General features: G+C 41.2%; 1 protein-coding gene across 1 annotated transcript in view; it reads left to right on the top strand.

The window, feature by feature from the left end:
- The window catches only part of CHST8 (carbohydrate sulfotransferase 8), a 274,130-nt gene that overhangs the window by 50,062 nt on the left and 200,438 nt on the right, over window positions 1-23,630 (top strand). Inside the window, exon 2 of the mRNA XM_073307883.1 lies at window positions 8,930-9,157. Coding sequence (XP_073163984.1) covers window positions 8,998-9,157 — 160 coding nt within the window. The 5' untranslated portion in view covers window positions 8,930-8,997. The remainder of the gene's footprint in view (window positions 1-8,929; window positions 9,158-23,630) is intronic.

The raw sequence follows: 23,630 nt of genomic DNA on the forward strand, positions 1-23,630 counted from the left end.
CTTCTCCCTTCTGTGAGTGATGGAGCCCTTGGAAAACAATTGTTTGCACTGCTGTTTAAGTCACGTCAACTATGTTTTCGAAAACATTACATGCCAGAGATACTGGATGTGAACAAACATAAGCCAGCCTCTAACTAAAGGTGGAAGGAACTTTCCTTGTGTCCATGTTATGCCATGACTGTCTTCAGCAGGGTTTCCTCCATCTTCCTCTGAAGCAACTAATACTTGTCACTGTCAGAGACAAGACACTGGTCTAGATGGACCACTGGTCTGTTCCAGAATGGCAGTTCCTAGGCTTCTCCCTGAAGAATTAAATCACAGGCAGAAGCCTAGTTTACACACGTATCAACTTCATTCTTCATGCAGTGTCAGATTTCTTGGTGGATAAACAAGAGGGCTGGGGGGAAAGCGATAATCATGAATCAGTAAACAAACCCATGTTATCAGGCACATGAATGTAGATTGGTTTATGCATTTCTGCCAAAGAATTTAAAGCAAAAGAAACATTTATCTTTTCACAGCAGTTTTCAACTATCTTTTATTGTATTTCTTGGATTGATGTATTATTGTAATGTCATATCATTCACAGTAATATGTTCAGTCCATAAGATTCCAGAAGATGGTTGCTGAAAAGCACAACTACAATTCAGTTGCACTCCAACCAGGCACTTTCAATAAAATGTTCATTTTAATTTTCATTTAAAATGAAAACTGCTGTCTGTCAAAAGACTGAGGTTCTCCCTCTATGACCTAGCACTTTGTGTGACATGCTGCAGGTAACTCATTTTCAGCAGCATCTCACTCTACAGTTATACTAAACTAGTTCGTCTCCAGTAAAACAGCTAATGCAATATGGCTTTCCCATCATGTTACTTTGCAATGTCATTTCTGCCATTCTAATTTCCTTTCAATGTCACCTGGGAGCATGAAGAAATTAAGTCTACTTGTATCTTTGCAAATAAAGGGTTTGATGTCTGAAAATTCTGCTAAAATATTCATGCAATCATAGTTCATGTTTTTACCTCCAACCACTTTTCTTTAAATATTTGGTTTTTAATGATACAACATCACCTTTCCCCTAATTTGATACTAATACTTTCCTTCCTCATTGGTGTTATGGCAATTAATTAATGTCAGGAAGGTGCTAATTATCATCATATGCACATACTCCTGCTGCTTTCAAGGACAGAGTGCTCAGATACCATGGTGATGGACAACCATATAAAAACTTGATAGGGAGAAAGGGGTTTAGCCACCAAAAAAAGTGTAGTGAGTATAAATTACATATATTTCACTGCATTTCTGCAAGTTCTGAGTGAGCCAATTTGTGAGATATAATTCCTATGCTGTCTAGAAAGTTATGGTCAGCTTGACAATGGAAGTTAGAATGGAAGACTTCATGCAGCCTTATCCACTGCAGCTGCAATAATACTGTATAGTCCCAATATTGATTTTATCTTATTGACCAGTTTACAAATGACATATGATTAGAGTCTTTTAATAATCTCTCCTTGGTATTTTTCTAACAAGTATATTTCATTTGTGTGTATAACTGGTTTTCGAGTTTGTACTCCACAACTTAAACACTGGATTTAGAAAAGTCTGCGGAATGCATACCTAGCATAGAATGATAGAATCGTAGGACTGGAAAGGACCTCGAGAGGTCTTCCCATCCAGTTCCCTGGACTCAAGGCAGGACTAAGTATTATGTAGACCATTCCTGACAGGTGTTTGTCTAACCTGCTCTTAAAAATCTCCAATGATGGAGATTCCACAATCTCCCTAGGCAATTTATTCCAGTGCTTAACCACCCTGACAGGAAGTTTTTTCTAATGTCCAACCTAAACTGTCTTTGCTGCAGTTTAAGCCCATTGCTTCTTGTCCTATCCTCAGAGGTGAAGGAGAACAATTTTTCTCCCTCCTCCTTGTAACAAATTTTTATACACTTGAAAACTGTTATGTCCCCTCTCAGTCTTCTCTTCTCCAGACTAAACAAACCCATTTTTTTTCAATCTTCTCTCATAGGTCATGTTTTCTAGACCTTTAATAATTTTTGTTGCTCTTCTCTAGACTGTCTCCAGTGTGTCCACATCTTTCCTGAAATGGGGTGCTCAGAACAAGACACAATACTCCAGTTGAGGGCTAATCAGTGCAGAGTAGAGCAAAATAATTGTTTCTTGTGTCCTGCTTATAACGCCCCTGCTAATACATCCCAGAATGGTGTCCCCCCCCCTTTTTTTTTTTTTGCAACAGTGTTACACTGTTGACTCATATTTAGCTTGTGATCCACTATTATGCCCAGATCCCTTTCCGCAGTACTTCTTCCTAGGCAGTCATTTCCCATTTTGTATGTGTGCAACTGATTGTTCCTTCCTAAATGGAGTACTTTGCATTTGTCCTTATTGAATTTCATCCTATTTACTTCAGACCATTTCTCCAGTTTATCCAGATCATTTTGAATTTTAATCCTAAACTCCAAAGCACTTTCAACCCCTCCCTAGTTGGTATCATCCACAGTCTTTATAAGTGTACTCTCTATGCCATTATCTGAATCACTGAAGATATTGAATAGAACCAGATACAGAAGTGATCCCTGTGGGACCCCACTTGATATGCCCTTCCAGCTTGACTGTGAACCACTGATAACTACTCTCTGGGATGGTGTCAAGTATCAGAGGGGTAGCCGTGTTAGTCTGGATCTGTAAAAGCGGCAAAGAGTCCTGTGGCACCTTATAGACTAACAGACGTATTGGAGCATAAGCTTTCGTGGGTGACATGCATCCGATGAAGTGGGTATTCACCCAGTTATGCACCCACCTTATAGTAACTCCATCTAGGTTGTATTTCTCTAGTTTGTTTATGAGAAGGTCATGTGAGACAGTATCAAAAGCCTTATTAAAGTCAAGATATACCACATCTGTCACTTCCTCCCTATCCACAAGGCTTGTTACCCTGCCAAACAAAGCTATCAGATTGGTTTGGCACAATTTGTTTTGACAAATCCATGCTGACTGTTACTTACCACCTTATTATCTTCTAGATGTTTGCAAATTGATTGCTTAATTATTTGCTCTATTATCTTTCTGGGTACAGAAATTAAGCTGACTGGTCTGTAATCCCCTGGGTTGTCCTTATTCCCCTTCTAATAGATTGGCTCTATATTTGCCCTTTTCCAGCCCTCTGGAATCTCACCTGTCTTCCATGACTTTTTGAAGATAATTGCTAATGGCTCAGATATCTCATCAATCAGCTCCTTGAGTATTCTAGGATGTATTTCGTCAGGCCCTGGTGACTTGAAAACATCTAACTTGTTTAAGTAATTTTTAACTTGTTCTTTCCCTATTTTAGTCTCTGATCCTACCTCATTTTCACTGGCATTCATTAAGTTACATGTCCAGTTACTACTAAATGTTTTGGTGAAAACTGAAACAAAAGTCATTTAGCACTTCAGCAATTTCCACATTTTCTGTTATTGTTTTCCCCCTTCATTGAGTAATGGGCCTACCATGTCCTTGGTTGTCCTCTTGCTTCTAATGTATTTGTAGAATGTTTGCTTGTTACCATGGGTGGTGGGTGAACCACCTCTTTAGGAAGGCTCGCCCACCGGCCCGGCCCCTTCTGTCTGAGGTCCCGCCCCCCATTAGCCAGAGCCCCGAACCCCCCCGAATAACAGGAGGAGCCCTGAGGGCCCCCCCCACGACCAGAGGAGCCCTGGATCGCCACCCCAGGCCAGTCCCCGCTCCCCCAGGCACCAGGCTGGCCCCAGCATCAGGCCAATTCCCCACCCCCAACAAGCCTGAGTGCCGGTCCGGCCCCAGTGCTGCACCGCTCCTCCCTGCTTGAGTGCCAGGCCAATGACTCCAGCTCCTGGCCAGGCCGAGCCATCCCTGGAGCACCAGGCTGACCCCAGTGCCGGGCCGAGCCACCCCCTGCCCAAGTGCCAGGCAGAGCCACTGGCCCCAGTGCCTGGCCGAGCTGCCTCACTCCCCTGCCAGACCCCCACACCCTCCACTTGCTTGCCATGTCCGCCTCACTTCCCCGCCCCCGAGGAGGAGCAACATAGTGAGCAGCAGGGACCTAGGGGGAAAGTGGAGGGCAGGCAGGCAGGCAGCAGCAGCAGGGGCCTTGGGGAAGGGGTGGGGCCTCCGCAGCCCAGGTGTCTGGCAGTGGCGGCTGCTCCAGGGAAAGCTTAGCGTTCCCTGGCCTATTATACCCACCACCCATGCTTGTTACCCTTTATGTCTCTAGCTAGTTAACATCATTTTGTGCCATAGCCTTTCTAAGTTTGACCCTACATACTTGTGTTATTTGTTTATAGTCATCTTTTGTAATTTGACCTACTTTCCACTTTTTATAGGATTCTTTTTTGAGTTTCAAATCATTGAATATCTCCTAGTTAAATGCCATACTTCCTATCTTTCCTATGCAGTAGGATAGTTAGTTCTTGTGCCCTTAATAATGTCTTTCTGAAAAACTGCCAACTTTCTTGAACTGTTTTTCCCCTTAGACTTGCTTCCCATGGGATCTTACCGACCAACTCCCTGAGTCTGCTAAAGGCTGCCTTCTTTAAATCCATTTTCCTTATTGTGAAGTTTTCCCTCCTACCATCCCTTAGAATCATGAACTCTCAGCATTTTATGATCACTTTCACCCAAGATGCCTTCTATTTTTAAATTCTCCACCAGTTCTTCCCTATTTGTCAAAATCAAATCTAGAACAGCCTCTCCCCTAGTGACTTTCTCCACTTTCTGAAATAAAAAATTGTCTCCAATACATTCTAAGAACTGGTTGGCTAATCTGTACCCTGCTGTGTTATTTTCCCAACAGATGTCTGGGTAGTTGATATCTCCCATCACGACCAAGTCCTGTGCTTTGGATGATTTTCTTAGTTGTTTATAAAAAGCCTCATCCACCTTCTCTTCCTGGTTAGTAGACTCCTACCATGACATAACCCTTGGTTTTTTTACCACTTTTATCCTTACCCAGAGACTTCCAACAAGTCTGTCTCCTATTTCCATCAAACTCAGTCCGTGTGTACATTTCTGATATATAACGCAACACATCCTCCCTTTTTTCCCTGCCTGTCCTTCCTGAGCAAGCTGTACCTTTCTATACCAATGTTCCAGTCATGGTGTATTATCTCACCAAGTCTCTGTGATGCCAACTATGTCATAGTTGTGTTTATTGACTAGCATTTCTAGTTCTTCCTGCTTATTCCCCATACTTCTTGCATTAGTATACTGACATTTAAGATACTGATTTGATTTCCCCTCTATATTCTCTCATCCCTCCCTTATCCCTTCTATAGCAACCCATGCTTTCCCCAGATTCCAATCCTTCTCCCAGGCCTCCATGTTTTTGACTTACCTGTGGTCTTTTGTCTCCTGTCCCTGTTGAACCTAATTTAAAGCCCTCCTCATTAAGTTAGCCAGTTTGTATTCAAATATGCTCTTCCCCTTCCTTGATAGGTGGACCCCATCTCTACTTAGCAGTCCTTCTTCCCGGAACAGCATCCCATTGGTCAAGTAAGCCAAAGCCCTCCTCGCAGCCAGGCATTCACCTCCAGGATGCATCTGTCTCTGCCTGGGCCCCTACCTTTGACTGGAAGGATCGAAGAGAACAACACCTGCACCCCCAGCTCCTTCACCCTTACTCCCACCGCCCTGTAGTCACTTCTGATCTGCAGAGGGTCATACCTCACAGTATCATTGGTGCCCACATGGATGAGTAGTGTGGGGTAGTAGCCAGAGGGCCAGATGATCCTCGATGATCCTATGTGACTTCTCGGATATGGGCCCCTGACAGGCAGCATTCCTCCTGGGATGTCATGTCAGGGCGACAGATAGGTGCCTCCATCCCCCTCAGAAGACAGTCACCAACCACCACTACCCTACATTTCCTCCTGGGAGTGGTGGCTGCAGTCTTTCCAGCCTTGGGGGTATATGGCTTCTCCTCCACCTTTGGGGGCAATTCCTCATTGCTTGTTGCCAAGGCAGCATAACGGTTCTTCACTACTATGGAGGGTGGGTTGGGGGTAGAGGTGGAGCACTGCCTGCTGCCAGAAGTAATCAGCAGCCAGTGTCCTCCCTGTGACAGAGCCATATCCTCCTCCCCTGAGGGCATGACAGCAGTCCTCTCTAGCTGCATAGGTTCCTCAGCCTTGGACATAGAATCATAGAATATCAGGGTTGGAAGGGACCCCAGAAGGTCATCTAGTCCAACCCCCTGCTCGAAGCAGGACCAATTCCCAGTTAAATCATCCCAGCCAGGGCTTTGTCAAGCCTGACCTTAAAAACCTCTAAGGAAGGAGATCTCCATATGAATATTCTCAATGAATTCCTCATGGGCACAGATGCTCCTCAGCCTAGCCATCTCCACCTGTAGCTCTCCCACCTGCTTCCGGAGAGATTCCGCCTGTCTTTCACACTGGATGGTCCCGCCATCCTGGCTTTCTGAGAGTGGGAAATGCAGGCCACAGTCTCTGCAAATCCACACCAGAATCTGGGTAGAGGCATCCGTGGTCAGGTTCTCTGCCTGGAGACAGGTGGAGGGGACAGGAGCAGCGTTGGCACTAGCAATGCAGCCCTTCCTAACCACAGTGATTATATTATGACTCCCTCTTACAAGCTCTCTTGTTCGCTGGCTCCTCTTGGTCATTAGCCTCTGGCTTGTAAGGCCTTTTCTCCTAGCCAGCCTACTCCTTCGTTAATCACAGAGGGGGAGAGTGATCACCGGGCTGATCAAAGATGATCGAACAAGGCTCAAACAGTCCCCAAACACACAATCCCAACTGACCCGTACATTTAAAATAACCTGAAAGAGAAAAAAAAAAAAACACAAACAGCCCAAAACCAACAGTCAAACAAGCTCACTCACCCCAAGATTAGAGGTCACACCTTCTTTGTTCAGCAGGGGGATTTCCTTCTCTCCCTCTCAAACTCCCCTGTTTGCTACCATGTATAAAACATTGTTCTCATTCACCAGGCTTACAAGCCTACAGCAAGTTAATTAAAGTCAACTGAGTGAAAAAATAATTACAGGAAAGTAAAGATGGGAGAAGCCCAAACCCATCATTTAGAACCTTTTGAGGTTTGTGTTTTTGTTGAGAGGTGGTTTACTTTTCTTTTCTCTGGCTCCCTCTTTATTCGCTTATGGTGAATTTAATTGACTTTCACTGGGATAAAATAATCATATGGGGCTATTTTCCCTTCAGTATATGCACATGTAGCTTGTAGCTTTCATTAAACGTTACATATTGAGAGGACAATGTGTGATGTAACCTAGTGGGGTCCTGATCCTGAACAGGGCCTCTGGGATAGATGATATAATGTAACTATTAAATAATATTAATAAAGAAAGGTGTTTTCACAGGAATGTTGGGATGACCTCTATGACTTTCGACTCTGATTTTAGTTTGAATAAAAACTTTTAAACAAATCAGGAAAAAATGGAGCATGATCTAGATTTATCTTTTTTTTTAAACAAGAAAAAATTGTTTTGGAAATTAGCATTTGCTTTCTCATTCTGCTCAAAATGGGATTTGTAAAACTCAAATTTAGGCACACCATTGTGCTGTAAATCCTAATAGAGATAACTGTTCTCTTAAACTGCCCCCAACAGGCTCAGGAAAGGATAAAACATTACTGGTTATAGCATGTTCCCTAAATAATACAATGGGAATCTAAAATTAAACAACATTCCTAAGAAAGAGATCTATTCTAAGAAATATAACAATGCTGAAGACCATTCTACAAATAACACCACTAGTGTATTTGTCCTCTGTCCCTGGAGTTTAGTCATGCAACATCATTCTTTTTGATCTTCTCCCCTTCCCTCTCTCTCTCTACCTCCCTCCTTCCCCCTCCCATTGTTTTAGTTTTAGTGTAAACATTTTCATTTAGTCTTTCTGGTTGAAATTTTAGGTATATTGTCAAGCTACAATCCGTCTCACCCAGCTATCACCACTATTTAACTATATTTAGACAGGATCATGATATCTGAACCTGCAGATGCTTAAGTGCTGAAATAACAAGACACTTAATCTTGTGCTTATTATTAAGCACAAGTAGTGCCATTGATTTCAGTCTTTTACCTGTGTGCTTTGCTGAATTGGAGCGTTAGTACCAGCTGTCGTGTATTCTGTGACTAGCCCCATTCCAATTTCACTGGGATTACATACAGTAAAAAGTGCATGCCTGGTCGTATTTGCAGAGCTGAGCCCATAGACTCTCTCATAGATCTTAGAGAAGGAATGAGCTCGTAGTTCATATAGTCCACCCTCCTGCCAATGCCAGCCAGGCCCAAGCTAGGTGTTTTGTCCAAGCCAGTTAAAGATGACCCAAGCACCTGCATTACTTCCCTTAGGATACATAGCTTCCTTAGGTCAATATGCCCACCTAGATTTATAAATGGGATGCATATTTGGCCTACAGTACCGGCTGTTTTAGAAAAATCATTTTCCTACTGAATGATGCAGAAACCTGTGAACTGTTTCTGTCATTCTCTCCATGTTTGTGCTATGCAAGATGCAGCTCATACGATCATTTTCCCCCACATTGTCGTCCTTTATGTTTTCATCTTGTTTAACAAGTGAAAAATAAAAAGTGACACATGCTTCAGTTGGAGCAAACAGCCTGTTAAAAGGGGGTTTCTGTGCAAATACATTCCACTATGTGATCATTTCCCCCAAATTATACTTTTTTTTAATATTCCACATTTTCCTCTAAACAAGTGGAAAACACAGAGTGATACATCCCTTATTAAAAACAAACTAATGGGGCAGAAATTGACCAGATACGTGCAATTACATTCACTGGGGTGATATGTAGATCAACTATTAGATCTGAAAAAAAAAATCAACCTGTCTTTACAAAAGGGTATGGAAATATAAATGGTGTATGTAGGTGTGTTATTTTTTTACCTCTTGTAGATGGTATTATAATGGAATGGCAGCTGAGAAGATGAGACTATGAGTGAAGAGTGTGTCTTGGAGATTGCATGCAGTTCATTTTCCTGGGTCAAAAGTGGATTGGTTTGAGAACAATAATTATGAGGCTGAGGTGTATGTTCTCCTTCATCTTGCTGTTTGGAGCAGCGGGGCTTGTCGTCTTCATTCATCTGCAGGATCCAGAAGACATAGTTCATCAGCAGACACCAGGTTAGCATTCCAATTTTTATCCAGTAATTTTGTCCTGTATCTTTGACACTCTTTACATATGTTACAAAAGTGATGCGAGCATAAATGTTCTTTAGGACTAATATTTCATTTTTATAAGGCCAACCGTGGGACTAAATATTTGCTCAAAATAAATCATGCTTAAAAATCAGACTCAATAAAGAATGCCAGGTTATGTGAGAATCTTTGCTTTGTCAAGGATGTCAGCTTGAGTTGAGGCAAATTCTGCTCTCAGTTAGACTGGGGTAAATCCAGAATAACTCCACTCACTTCACCCATACAGATACATGCTTCCCAACCTGCCATTGCCCAGTGGGGTATATTGTGAGAGACAGACCCAAAATGAGGGACACAAGAAAATTAGTCACTCAAGAAACTTAAAATGTTGTGCGATTCAGTACTTTAGTGTGAATAACTCATGATTAGTTATTTCTGATGTAATAATTTTCAACAATGAAACTTTGAGGAGTCCATATCTGTGTGGAAAGTAGGTAACTTTGGGACTAAAATGAGTGATGTCCTTCACAATGAGGGACAGTTGACAGGTATGCACAGATATAAGCATGGGATTCATGTTGACTAAGGACTTGTCTACATTGCCCCATAGGGCAGACTATGGGTGTGTGAGCTGCAGCATTCACTAAAGTGTTTCTCTGTAACTGCCCCATTGTAAACCCTGTTAGTGTGAACTAAAAAGGCCACCAGTCGGAACTACAGTATGTTAACGTGAAGTAGGTAAGTTTTAGTTAGCACTAGCAGGGTCTACATGGGGAAGTTAGAGAGCAATACTTTCCTATGTGCTGCAGCTCGCACCCCTGTAACCTGCACTGAAGAGCCATTTAGACAAGCCCTCAGTTACATATGATACCTCAGCGGTGAGCATACAGTAATGAGCGCAGTATAAAATCCTAGAGTGCAGAGGGATGCCAATGGAGTTACTCTAGATTTACTCTGGTTTAACAGAGGGCAGAGTTTGGTCCATTGTGTTCTTTTATACTGGATATTGTCATTTGATTAAATATTATTTCTGTTCGCTTGTCACAATTAATGTGCAGTTTGTAATATTTTGTGCATTTTAAAGGCAAAATACTGCTATTGTGTTAAAGGAGCTGCACTCTGACACAAAGAGCCCTGGAATTGTCATTACATTAAATGCTACCCTCTGTATCCAGATTTATTAAGTGCTTGTCTCTGTATCATCAAACATACTTAAACATTAATATATTTGTTATTTAGACCAATTGCACTCTAATTTTGAAAGCAGCCACTCAGCCAAAACTGTGGAAATAATGAATCAAAACTGTGAAATTGATTGAAAGTGGAGGATTTGCCAGTCACTTCACTTGTTTTTTTTTAAAATATAATTTTGTATATTTAAATGCAAAACAACTTATATATTGAACTGACATAATGGGCTAAATTCTGCTCTAAGATGTGTGTCTATAAATCCATTTGAAGTCAATGGAAACTGCATGTACACATTTGAAAGAGAACAGGGCAATAAGAAGAAACATTTGAAACAGATTATGACATCATGTGCTCCCTGTAATAGCCCAGCTCATTGGATTAGTTGGGAGTACACAGAATGTAGGAACTGGCCCACAGTTTTTGCAGACACCTGCAATACCTAGACACAAAGTAGTTAATCAAGGGCTCGTATTCTTCACCAAATAATATGTCTTGTTTTTTACACTGAAAGTAGATGACCCACTGTTGTTAGTAATATAGGAGGGAACCAGATATGCTATAGTTATTTCCTATTATTATATGAATTCAAAAAGAAGTCTGTGTAACAAACTCTAATTCTGGGTCATGTCATCTCTGCAAATGGAGGATGAGCCACAACCTCAGCAGATATAGCAGAGGGACAGCATCTCCACATGGCAATGTTTCTCCTTTTCCCTGTGGAAGGACCTCCGTGGGATTAAGCTCTAGAGATGTGGACGGGATGGCTCAATAGCGAGGGTTTGTGGCCAGGGAACTGACCCATCACAGCAGCATACTCTCAAACCCAAGGGGAATGTTCATCAGACAGTTCTTTAAGACTTAGATCATGTCTGCAAAATAGGGTTGTTAAGTAGCATGGCTCTGGCTTCATTCTGTACTAGGACAATAACAAAATCCCCTGTGAAAAGTATTCACATTTGTAATGAACTTTTCCTTAAATAAACACAGCTCATGTTAAGCCTGAAAAATTTAGAAAGAATATTAAGGTGCATGAAAATTAATTCCACAATAACTGGATAACTCTGCCATTGTTTACTACCTGTTGGACATTAGAATTACATAATTTAAAAAAAATGGTTGGTTCGCGTTCTACTTATGAAAGTCAAGAACTTTACAGCACTGGCTTCAACTAGCCCTTGGTAAGCTTTCCCATGCTTCTCTACCATTGCCTCTTAGTCCTGACCTATTGGACCATTGCTCTTCCAATCATGAGCCTCTCAAGCACTGACTGTTGATTGTGACCAACTATGAAATTATTTTTGAGGTAGACATAAAGAACAGGATGAGGCCCAACCCATTTACACTTGACATACCAATCAAGGTTTGAACACAAGCATCCTCAGAGATGAAACTATCTCAATAACTTACTAGATTTTCATGGACAGAGTCCTGTGTATGGTTGTAAAATGACTATTCTAAGAGGGACTATCTGTTACTGCCAAAGATGTCTAATATCTTGCTTGATTCACACAACAAACTCCCATTTACATTAATGGAAGTTAGACGGAGAGAAAAGGTACTTATAAAATAGTTACATGGTCTGATTTTCAGAAGTGCAGGGCACCTTCAGCTGCCACTGAACTCAGGAGCTTCACATGTTCAGCTCCACCGAAAATCAGGCCAATTGTCCCTAAAGCACAATAGGCACTTGGTAGAACATAGAAAAGACACTGTTCATTTAATTAAAGAGAAGAATAGCCATGTTTCCTTATTGTACACTGTGTTCTATGGAAATCTGTAAGTCTGTAAGAGAGAAACACCAGGTGTGCTTAAAACGATGTTTTCCCTCCCTCACTCAGAATAGCTCCTAAAAATATTAGTTTCTTTTAGAGACAGGATATTGCTGTAATTTGCTTACATAATTGGTCCCTCTATAGAACTGAATAAATGCATGTGTCATTATACTATTTAGGCCAACAGATTCTATACGACAAAGTTTATTTATTGGTCTTTGCTTTTGTATTTCTCATGTAGTTACTATGTAGCTGAATACATTTACAATCTCATCTGCAGTGCTTTGTGAAATTCAATAAAGAACATTTTTCACCCAAAAAAAGAAGCACAGTAGAATTTTGCATTGACCAAGCAGACATTTCTCACTGCTAATATGTTCAGTCGTCTTTAATTTGGAATAGTGTAACTTCTGAAACAAGATTAATAAAAATACTTTGGTACTTTAGTTTTATCTGTCTCTTCCAGAAATTGTTCTTTATTGTTTTAGTCCAAGCAAGCATGATGGCAAAACCTTGATGTACTATTTAAACCAGTATAAAACTACAGTCATAAAACTTTAAGTAATGCTTACATTACTTTCACTGAGCAAAGTACGCCTGACAGTAGCTGTTTGTGTTGATTTGTTACTATTCATTTATTCTTTTCCTGTGCTTCACATTGCTACCTAATTGTGATGCTGTACTGAGAAAGCAATATCAAAGTAATTTTCCACAACATTAGTTACAATTTTCTTCTGATCTTTCGAGTGAAACAATCCCATCCTGTTGGCTTCTGTGAACATATAAACCTTGATTACATTTATCTATTGGAAACCAATGCTTACAAAGTATATGTGCCCTGGATAGGGGGTGTATAGCCTTTTTTGCTGATTGACAAATATTCTGTCTGTATAGTTATATTTATATAATGCACTTCACTCTGAACAGACATGGCTGTGACAGACAGCCATTCATTGTGGACGAAACAGATTTCCCAAGCCAATACACTGAATTCAATACATATTTCTCTGGTCATTACAGAGGCAGTAACTTCACTTACGATAGACACTTAATGGGCTTTTATGGAGAGTGTTATTATGCTGAATGTCAGGTGCAGGGGGCCTTCTGTTGAGAATTGGTGTGAAAATGAGATGTCATGGAGGAAGTAGAGAAATGTAATGCCCTATCATGGAGTCTCTGCAAACCTTCTATACTTCTAGAGAACTTCTGCTAATAGGTGCTATATATATGTGCAATTACATTATTAATTATTATTATTATTATTTTTAGGTGTGTCAAGTGATTAAAAAATTAATCGTGATTAATCACACAATTAATCACACTGTGAAACAATAATAGAATATCATTTATTTAAATATTTTGGATGTTTTCTACATTTTCAAATATTGATTTCAATTACAACATAGAATACAAAGTGTACAGTGCTCACTTTATATTTATTTTTTATTACAAGTATTTGCACAGTAAAAAACAAAAGAAATAGTATTTTTCAATTCCCCTAATACAAGTACTGTAGTGTAATCTCTTTATCATGAAAGTTGAACTGACAAATGTAGAATTATGTAAAAAAAACTGCATTCAAAAATAAAACAATGTAAAATTTTAGACCCTGCAAGTCCACTCAGTCCCACTTCTTGTTCAGCCAATTGCTCAGACAAACAAGTTTGTTTATATTTCCATGAGATAATGCTGCCCGCTGCTTGTTTACAATGTCTCCTGAAAGTGAGAACAGGCGTTTGCATGGCACTGTTGTAACTGACGTCGCAAGATATTTATGTACCAGATGCGCTAAAGATTCATATGTCCCATCCTGCTTCAACCACTATTCCAGGGGACATGCGTCCATGCTGATGACAGGTTCTGATTGATAACAATCCAAAGCAGTGCGGACCAATGCACGTTCATTTTCATTATCTGAGTCAAATGCCACCAGTCTAAGGTTGATTTTCTTTTTTTGTGGTTTGTGTTCTGTAGTGTTGCTCTTTTAAGACTTGTGAAAGCATGCTCCACACCTTGTCCCTCTCAGATTTTGGAAGGCATTTCAGATTCCTAAACTTTGGGTCGAGTGCTGTAGCTATCTTTAGAAATCTCACATTGGTACCTTCTTTGCGTTTTGTCAAATCTGCAGTGAAAAGTGTTTTTAAAATGAACAACATGTGCGGGGTCATCATCTGAGACTGCTATAACATGAAATATATGGCAGAATGCAGGTAAAACAGAGCAGGGGACATACAATTCTCCCCCAAGGAGTTCAGTCACAAATTTAATTAACACATTACTTTTTTAATGAGAGTTACCTACATAGAAGCATGTCCTCTGGAATAGTGGCCAAAGCATGAAGGGGCATACAAACCTTTAGATATCTGGCACGTAAATACCTTGCAATGTCAGCGACAAAAGTGCCATGCAAATGCCTGTTCTCACTTTCAGGAAACATTGTAAACAAGAAGAGGGCAGCATTATCTCCTGTAAATGTAAACAAACTTGTTTCTTTTCATTTGTAAATTGCACTTTCATGACAGAGATTACACTGAAGTACTTATATGAGATGAATTGAAAAATACTATTTCTTTTGTTTATCATATTTAAAGTGCAAATATTTGTAATAAGAATATACACTTTGATTTCAGTTACAACACAGAATACAATATATATGAAAATGTAGAAAAACATCCAAAGTATTTAATAAATTTCAATTGGTATTCTATTGTTTAACAGTGCGATTAAAACTGTGATTAATTGTGAGTTAATTGCAATTAATCAACACCCCTAGTTATCATTATTATTAAACTGTTAAAGGGTTATTAAAGTTAAGTATTATTAAAGGGTACCTTTAGGACTCTTGCTAGCAGAAAGGAAACTCTGGGGTAAACCAAGATACATTTTCCTAGTGGTGCACAAGCAAGTTATATGTTAAATTCCCCTGACTGCTATCAAGACTTACAAATATAAATCCCCTGCCCATGATGGAGGATTAAACACTGAAAGATTTTACATTTGTGTGAAATATTCAGTAATTGCCACTGCTCTCATTGTCTTGGAGCCTTACAATGAGCCAGCAAGATGGCCTATCCATCATTACTGTACTCAGCAGTAAACCTCTTCAGAAAATGACATACTCCCCGAAGACTGGGATTTATAAAGAAGAAGCTGATATAATGCCACCTTAGCACTGTTGTTAGTGCCTGCACACAATGTTTATTTCAGACCCTTAAAACTAGTCAGAACTCAAATCTGGGACAGCTGTGATAGTGCAGTAGTGAAAGCGTAACTAGGAAAAAGAAAGTCGTTGTGTCACGTGAGGGTCAATTCAGTTGATCTAAATGGTATTGAGATGAGTTTAGGACTGGGCTAAAAATTTGTGAACTCTGGAACAGCCAGTCAGTGGCCTGGAGACAGAGCTATGGTAATCAATACTAGGACCACTGCTGTAAAGTTGAACTAGCTACCGCCTCTATGACTTTATGGAAAGCTTTTTCTTCTGGGGACTGAAGTCAGAAGACAAACACCTTTAGAAACAGATCGAGTGTGGAAAATTCATCCCAAAAGTTACCAAGATGTGCAAACAGGGGGTTAGAATGAAAACGGCTGCGCACTATTAACTGATGCATCTGAGGAAGTGAGCTGTAGCTCACGAAAGCTTATGCTCTAATAAATTGGTTAGTCTCTAAGGTGCCACAAGTACTCCTTTTCTATTAACTATAGTTAGTTAATATAGCTACCAGGCATAAACTAACAAAAACAAACCCAAGAATCATACAACTTGGCAGAATCATTGAGTCTGTGCAGTAACTCTACTGTCATTACTTCATCCAGTCAAATCTTACAACACAATACTGCCTTATTTTCATTTTCTGCTTCACCGGTGGAGACGGGGGAAAGAGAGGGGGGAAAGAGGAGAGGGTAATTGTTATAATAAAAATCAGTGCACAGGGGAGCCATAGTGCAGCAGTCTGACTGTATATCACAGCAGCCTTAGAGCAAAGACCAATATTGCAGCTGCATTGTAATTCTCTCTCTCTTAATCACTTATTCAGAACACACACACACACCCCTACACCTTGTTACTTACATATTACAGTCCTGTATACATCACTCCATGATAACTGTGCATTTCCATAATATTATCCTACTGTATATATATTGCACTACTTTTTAGTCGTACTAGAAACTTTTTTTATCTGTGACAATGCAATTGAAAATAAATTGGCATCTATAAATATAATTTCAAAACTAATGTGGCTGCAGTTTACAACTTTTCTCTGGTATAAATTTAACCTGCCTCTATACTAACAGCATCCATCCAAACCATATGCAAAATAATCTGGTAACTGTATATCAGATGAATGGACTCCAGGCTACATTTTTCAACCAGAAGAGGCAGTACTAGTAAATATATGGAATTAGTTCAAGGAATGGATGCACCTTCTACAACCACATTTGCCATTCTTCTTTTCTCTGCCTTAGTCTTCTTTGACTGAGCTTTTCCCATAGTAAGTAGATTCTTCCTTTCTGCCTTTACATCTTGTTCCAATCAGTTTGCTATTATTCTGATTAAAAGAGAAAGACCTTCACACATTAGCATTAAGGTGAAGCACTAGTTCTGGCAATGCTGTGGTCTACACACCATTGTGGATATGATTCATCTTCTTTCCTTGATGGTAGCAACGATTCTGGTTTTGATTGACTATGACCCAATTTAGATCTTGAAGCAAAGTTGTGCCAGTTCCCACCCAGCTATCTACAATAGGGTCATAAAGTTGTCTAAATAGATACAAAGTAAACATACTTTTTGACAGCTGAGTTTTTAAATAGGAGCTATGCAGGCAAGAACCCAGAGCAGGCATTCCCAATTGTTTTCACTGTGTGGAACACAATAGAGACATTGTCTCATAGACCACCTGCCTTCACCTTCATGGTTACTTGGTCACCTACTCTCAGTCCTGATTCCATAACAACCCTGTGACAACTACAGCAGTTATTGATAATCTGATCTCAGGAAAGTGTTTAATATCTTTGTAATTTTCTATCAAATGCGGCTTTGCTCTTGGAGAGCCAGTATGCTGGAACTGACTGAAGCTCTCAACTTGCAGCTTCCACAGGTTCCCCCCATCCACCGTTTGCTGTGCGTACTTACTCCTAGAAACTGACTTGTTAAAGAAGGTTTGTTTTTTTTATAAGCCTTCAGAAGTTGACACCTCTTTGTTATGTCGGGCAAAATCAAAACAACCTGCCATAGTGGAGCTGCATTCAGTGCTTGGAAACGTGTCATAGCCAAAGCAACAATGCTGTGATCTGTCAGAAAAATGTAAGAATGATGGCTTTATGAAAGCATGTTTCTAAACAATCATCCTGCATCCTCTAAAGACCCTTTCCAAAGATTTAAAGAGAAGTTACAGAAATTTACAAAAGCTGATCAACAGTCTTTAATTTTCACTCCATTATATTTTTATTTTTTTAAAAAAGAGTTCATATAATTTTGCATAGACAATATGATAGTGAAAGGAAATTTCCTCCCATTTGTTAGCAGTTAATGAATTCAGCTGTGTTTCAAATGTGGACATAATTTTAAACAATTGTAACTAAATTAAAAAATATTTTCAAGTGTATTTCTGATTGTGCTATTTTAAAATTGTTTTATATTGTTTCCATTTCTCAGTGTTCTTAACTTTTTCCTAAAAGCTTAAACAAAACCTTATACCTCCATCAGAATCACCCTTTCTCATTTGTTAAACATTCATTTTCCCTTCATTTTTCTAGTGGAGCTTGAAATTAAAGTGGCTCTTTTTTTCTATTACTATTTTGTTTGTACATCTGGATCGTCAGTCTCGATTAACTATTGCTTTAGCACCAGTGAGGGGAGCAGAAGAGGCCAAATAATTGATTTTGTGTAGGTCCTACATCAACAGTAGTTATGGGGCTGATTGTCATTTTGTCTAACTAAATAGTAGATTTTCATTTGAAAGTGAATAATGATTTATTACGCCCTAGGGGCTGGATCTAAACCCCAACTTCAGTAGGTAAGTCTCTAACTGATTTATGCAATACATTGAATTGTCTCCACACACATTTTCTAGAGACTCGATTCTGCAAGGTGCTGAACACTCTAGCCTCACACCAGCAGAGTGCTTGAGCCTGGTTTTAACTTTAAGCACATGAGTAGCCCCACTGAATTATTATTACAGTAGTGCTGAAGGGCCAGCCAAGAATGGGGCCCCATTGTGCTAGGCACTGTATAAACTCAGAGCAGTAGATGGTCCCTGCCCTAAAATACTTACAATCTAAATAGACAGGACAGATGCAAGATGGGAGAAGGGGTAGAACACCCAAGCAGAATGAACTATGCGATGGCAGCAACTGGCATGTTAGTTCCATATCTTTTAAGGGGGGCAGCTTGTTCCATAGTTGGGGATAAGCTTAATTGATTAATTGGGACTACTCCTGTGCTTAAAGTCTTTTGCAGGATCAGAGTCCGAATACTTAGCACCTTGCAGGATGGAACCCTATCTTTGTCCCATTCTGTAATGAATCACTGCAGGAGGTGCTGGTGGTGATTCAGCGGAGACTTGCCACAGCGTGGCCATTATACCGTTTCGTGCCAGTTCTGTTCAGAAACTCACTAAATTTTCTTCCCCCTTCTTCAAAGCAGATAAAATCCATCTATTAAAATCTTCACAAAGTCAGCCCTGTTGGGCTTCTGTGTCTGTTTCCCAAGGGCTTGCAACTGAAAACGACACATTTAATTTTAAAGTCTTGTCAGACAATGGCTTTGTGGTGCTTTTGCTCTTGGCAGCACATTTGTTGAGTAACCCAAGTTCAGACTGTGGGTCCTTCAAAATGATGAAGGTTAAGCATGCTGGGCAGCTGATGTACACAGTCAGGGGAAACAGTGAAGTCAGGTGTCTGCTCCAGGAGCTAAGACTCTAAGGAATCCAAGGGACACCAAAGTTACTTTTAGGAGCAATGAATGAACTAAATGGCAAAGTGAAGAGGCTAGGGGTGAAATATCCCATCCTCATGTTGAGATGGCTTGCTCCTTTTCTTAAGTGGTTCTATTTTCTAATCAGGTTACTTTTATCTTTTCATTGGTGCATTTCATGACAATGTCTGGTCATTTCCCATAGTCACAGGACATCATTTACTGCTTGGGACAATCTAGGATTTATTATTTTAATTTAGTAATGTAATAACTCCTTATGAGACTGGAAACCTAAAGCTGAAAATTTGAGGAAAGGAAAAAGCTTTAACTGACCAAACTGTCATGATTCAGCTTTCAGAGGAACAGCCGTGTTAGTCTGTATTCGCAAAAAGAAAAGGAGTACTTGTGGCACCTTAGAGACTAACCAATTTATTTGAGCATGAGCTTTCGTGAGCTACAGCTCACTTCATCAGATGTTTACCGTGGAAACTGCAGCAGACTTTATATACACACAGAAATCATGAAACAATACCTCCTCCCACCCCACTGTCCTGCTGGTAATAGCTTATCTAAAGTGATCAACAGGTGGGCCATTTCCAGCACAAATCCAGGTTTTCTCACCCTCCACCCCCCCACACAAATTCACTCTCCTGCTGGTGCTAGCCCATCCAAAGTGACAACTCTTTACATAATCAAGTCGGGCTATTTCCTGCATAGATCAAGGTTTTCTCACATCCCCCCACCCCCATACACACACAAACTCACTCTCCTGCTGGTAATAGCTCATCTAAACTGACCATTCTCCAGGTTTAAATCCAAGTTAAACCAGAACATCTGGGGGGGGGGGGGGTAGGAAAAAACAAGAGGACACAGGCTACCTTGCATAATGACTTAGCCACTCCAAGTCTCTATTTAAGCCTAAATTAATAGTATCCAATTTGCAAATGAATTCCAATTCAGCAGTTTCTCGCTGGAGTCTGGATTTGAAGTTTTTTTGTTTTAAGATAGCGACCTTCATGTCTGTGATTGCGTGACCAGAGAGATTGAAGTGTTCTCCGACTGGTTTATGAATGTTATAATTCTTGACATCTGATTTGTGTCCATTTATTCTTTTACGTAGAGACTGTCCAGTTTGACCAATGTACATGGCAGAGGGGCATTGCTGGCACATGATGGCATAGATCACATTGGTGGATGTGCAGGTGAACGAGCCTCTGATAGTGTGGCTGATGTTATTAGGCCCTGTGATGGTGTCCCCTGAATAGATATGTGGGCACAATTGGCAACGGGCTTTGTTGCAAGGATAAGTTCCTGGGTTAGTGGTTCTGTTGTGTGGTATGTGGTTGTTGGTGAGTATTTGCTTCAGGTTGCGGGGCTGTCTGTAGGCAAGGACTGGCCTGTCTCCCAAGACTTGTGAGAGTGTTGGGTCATCCTTTAGGATAGGTTGTAGATCCTTAATAATGCGTTGGAGGGGTTTTAGTTGGGGGCTGAAGGTGACGGCTAGTGGCGTTCTGTTATTTTCTTTGTTAGGCCTGTCCTGTAGTAGGTAACTTCTGGGAACTCTTCTGGCTCTATCAATCTGTTTCTTTACTTCTGCAGGTGGGTATTGTAGTTGTAAGAAAGCTTGACAGAGATCTTGTAGGTGTTTGTCTCTGTCTGAGGGGTTGGAGCAAATGCGGTTGTATCGCAGAGCTTGGCTGTAGACGATGGATCGTGTGGTGTGGTCAGGGTGAAAGCTGGAGGCATGCAGGTAGGAATAGCGGTCAGTAGGTTTACGGTATAGGGTGGTGTTTATGTGGCCATTGTTTATTAGCACTGTAGTGTCCAGGAAGTGGATCTCTTGTGTGGACTGGACCAGGCTGAGGTTGGTGGTGGGATGGAAATTGTTGAAATCATGGTGGAATTCCTCAAGGGCTTCTTTTCCATGGGTCCAGATGATGAAGATGTCATCAATATAGCGCAAGTAGAGTAGGGGCTTTAGGGGACGAGAGCTGAGGAAGCGTTGTTCTAAATCAGCCATAAAAATGTTGGCATACTGTGGGGCCATGCGGGTACCCATAGCAGTGCCGCTGATCTGAAGGTATACATTGTCCCCAAATGTGAAATAGTTATGGGTAAGGACAAAGTCACAAAGTTCAGCCACCAGGTTAGCCGTGACATTATCGGGGATAGTGTTCTTGACGGCTTGTAGTCCATCTTTGTGTGGAATGTTGGTGTAGAGGGCTTCTACATCCATAGTAGCCAGGATGGTGTTATCAGGAAGATCACCGATGGATTGAAGTTTCCTCAGGAAGTCAGTGGTGTCTCGAAGGTAGCTGGGAGTGCTGGTAGCGTAGGGCCTGAGGAGGGAGTCTACATAGCCAGACAATCCTGCTGTCAGGGTGCCAATGCCTGAGATGATGGGGCGCCCAGGATTTCCAGGTTTATGGATCTTGGGTAGTAGATAGAATATCCCAGGTCGGGGTTCCAGGGGTGTGTCTGTGCGGATTTGATCTTGTGCTTTTTCAGGAAGTTTCTTGAGCAAATGCTGTAGTTGCTTTTGGTAACTCTCAGTGGGATCATAGGGTAACCCATGTGAATTCCCTTGGTGACAATTAGGCAGTTATCCCAAGAATTTAGTCTGTTTAAGGTTCTGTGGACGGAAGGTCTGATTCCAAATTCCTGGTACACCCGAAGTTCCCATTAATTACAAAGAGCGTTTAGAAACCTAATGAAGATGTAATGAAGAGGGACTATTTAGAAAAGCTGGACGTGCACAAGTCCATGGGGCCGGACAAGTTGCATCCGAGAGTGCTGAAGGAATTGGCGGCTGTGATTGCAGAGCCATTGGCCATTATCTTTGAAAACTCATGGCGAACCGGGGAAGTCCCGGATGACTGGAAAAAGGCTAATGTAATGCCAATCTTTAAAAAAGGGAAGAAGGAGGATCCTGGGAACTACAGGCCAGTCAGCCTCACCTCAGTCCCTGGAAAAATCATGGAGCAGGTCCTCAAAGAATCAATCCTGAAGCACTTGCATGAGAGGAAAGTGATCAGGAACAGCCAGCATGGATTCACCAAGGGAAGGTCATGCCTGACTAATCTAATCGCCTTTTATGATGAGATTACTGGTTCTGTGGATGAAGGGAAAGCAGTGGATGTATTGTTTCTTGACTTTAGCAAAGCTTTTGACACGGTCTCCCACAGTATTCTTGTCAGCAAGTTAAGGAAGTATGGGCTGGATGAATGCACTATAAGGTGGGTAGAAAGCTGGCTAGATTGTCAGGCTCAACGGGTAGTGATCAATGGCTCCATGTCTAGTTGGCAGCCGGTATCAAGTGGAGTACCCCAAGGGTCGGTCCTGGGGCCGGTTTTATTCAATATCTTCATAAATGATCTGGAGGATGGTGTGGATTGCACTCTCAGCAAATTTGCGGATGATACTAAATTGGGAGGAGTGGTAGATACGCTGGAGGGGAGGGATAGGATACAGAAGGACCTAGACAAATTGGAGGATTGGGCCAAAAGAAATCTGATGAGGTTCAATAAAGATAAGTGCAGGGTCCTGCACTTAGGACGGAAGAACCCAATGCACAGCTACAGACTAGGGACCGAATGGCTAGGCAGCAGTTCTGCGGAAAAGGACCTAGGGGTGACAGTGGACGAGAAGCTGGATATGAGTCAGCAGTGTGCCCTTGTTGCCAAGAAGGCCAATGGCATTTTGGGATGTATAAGTAGGGGCATAGCGAGCAGATCGAGGGACGTGATCGTTCCCCTCTATTCGACATTGGTGAGGCCTCATCTGGAGTACTGTGTCCAGTTTTGGGCCCCACACTTCAAGAAGGATGTGGATAAATTGGAGAGAGTCCAGCGAAGGGCAACAAAAATGATTAGGGGACTGGAACGCATGAGTTATGAGGAGAGGCTGAGAGAGCTGGGATTGTTTAGCCTGCAGAAGAGAAGAATGAGGGGGGATTTGATAGCTGCTTTCAACTACCTGAAAGGGGGTTCCAAAGAGGATGGCTCTAGACTGTTCTCAGTGGTAGCAGATGACAGAACGAGGAGTAATGGTCTCAAGTTGCAGTGGGGGAGGTTTAGATTGGATATTAGGAAAAACTTTTTCACTAAGAGGGTGGTGAAACACTGGAATGCGTTACCTAGGGAGGTGGTAGAATCTCCTTCCTTAGAGGTTTTTAAGGTCAGGCTTGACAAAGCCCTGGCTGGGATGATTTAACTGGGAATTGGTCCTGCTTCGAGCAGGGGGTTGGACTAGATGACCTTCTGGGGTCCCTTCCAACCCTGATATTCTATGATTCTATGTGCCCTGCAAACAAGTGGGGAACAGCGTGTGAACTTGGACCTTGATTCAGCAAAACAGGAGAGAAAAGCAGATAGCCATTAACTCAGACAGGACCAAAAAGTCTACATGGCGAGAGGGAAGAGGAGAGACAATTGTTTATCATCTCTCAGCTGGTAGATAATTAGCTAGTTTACAGCAATTGGCCCAGTTGTTTGGCTTTGTATACAGTACACAATGGGCCAGATGCCACCGTGCTGGTGCAAGGATGTGTGTAATTTCTCTGTCTCCTGCCTGGACC

The sequence above is a fragment of the Lepidochelys kempii genome, chromosome 12 (genome assembly GCF_965140265.1).
Source record: "Lepidochelys kempii isolate rLepKem1 chromosome 12, rLepKem1.hap2, whole genome shotgun sequence".
NCBI lineage: Eukaryota > Metazoa > Chordata > Testudines > Cheloniidae > Lepidochelys > Lepidochelys kempii.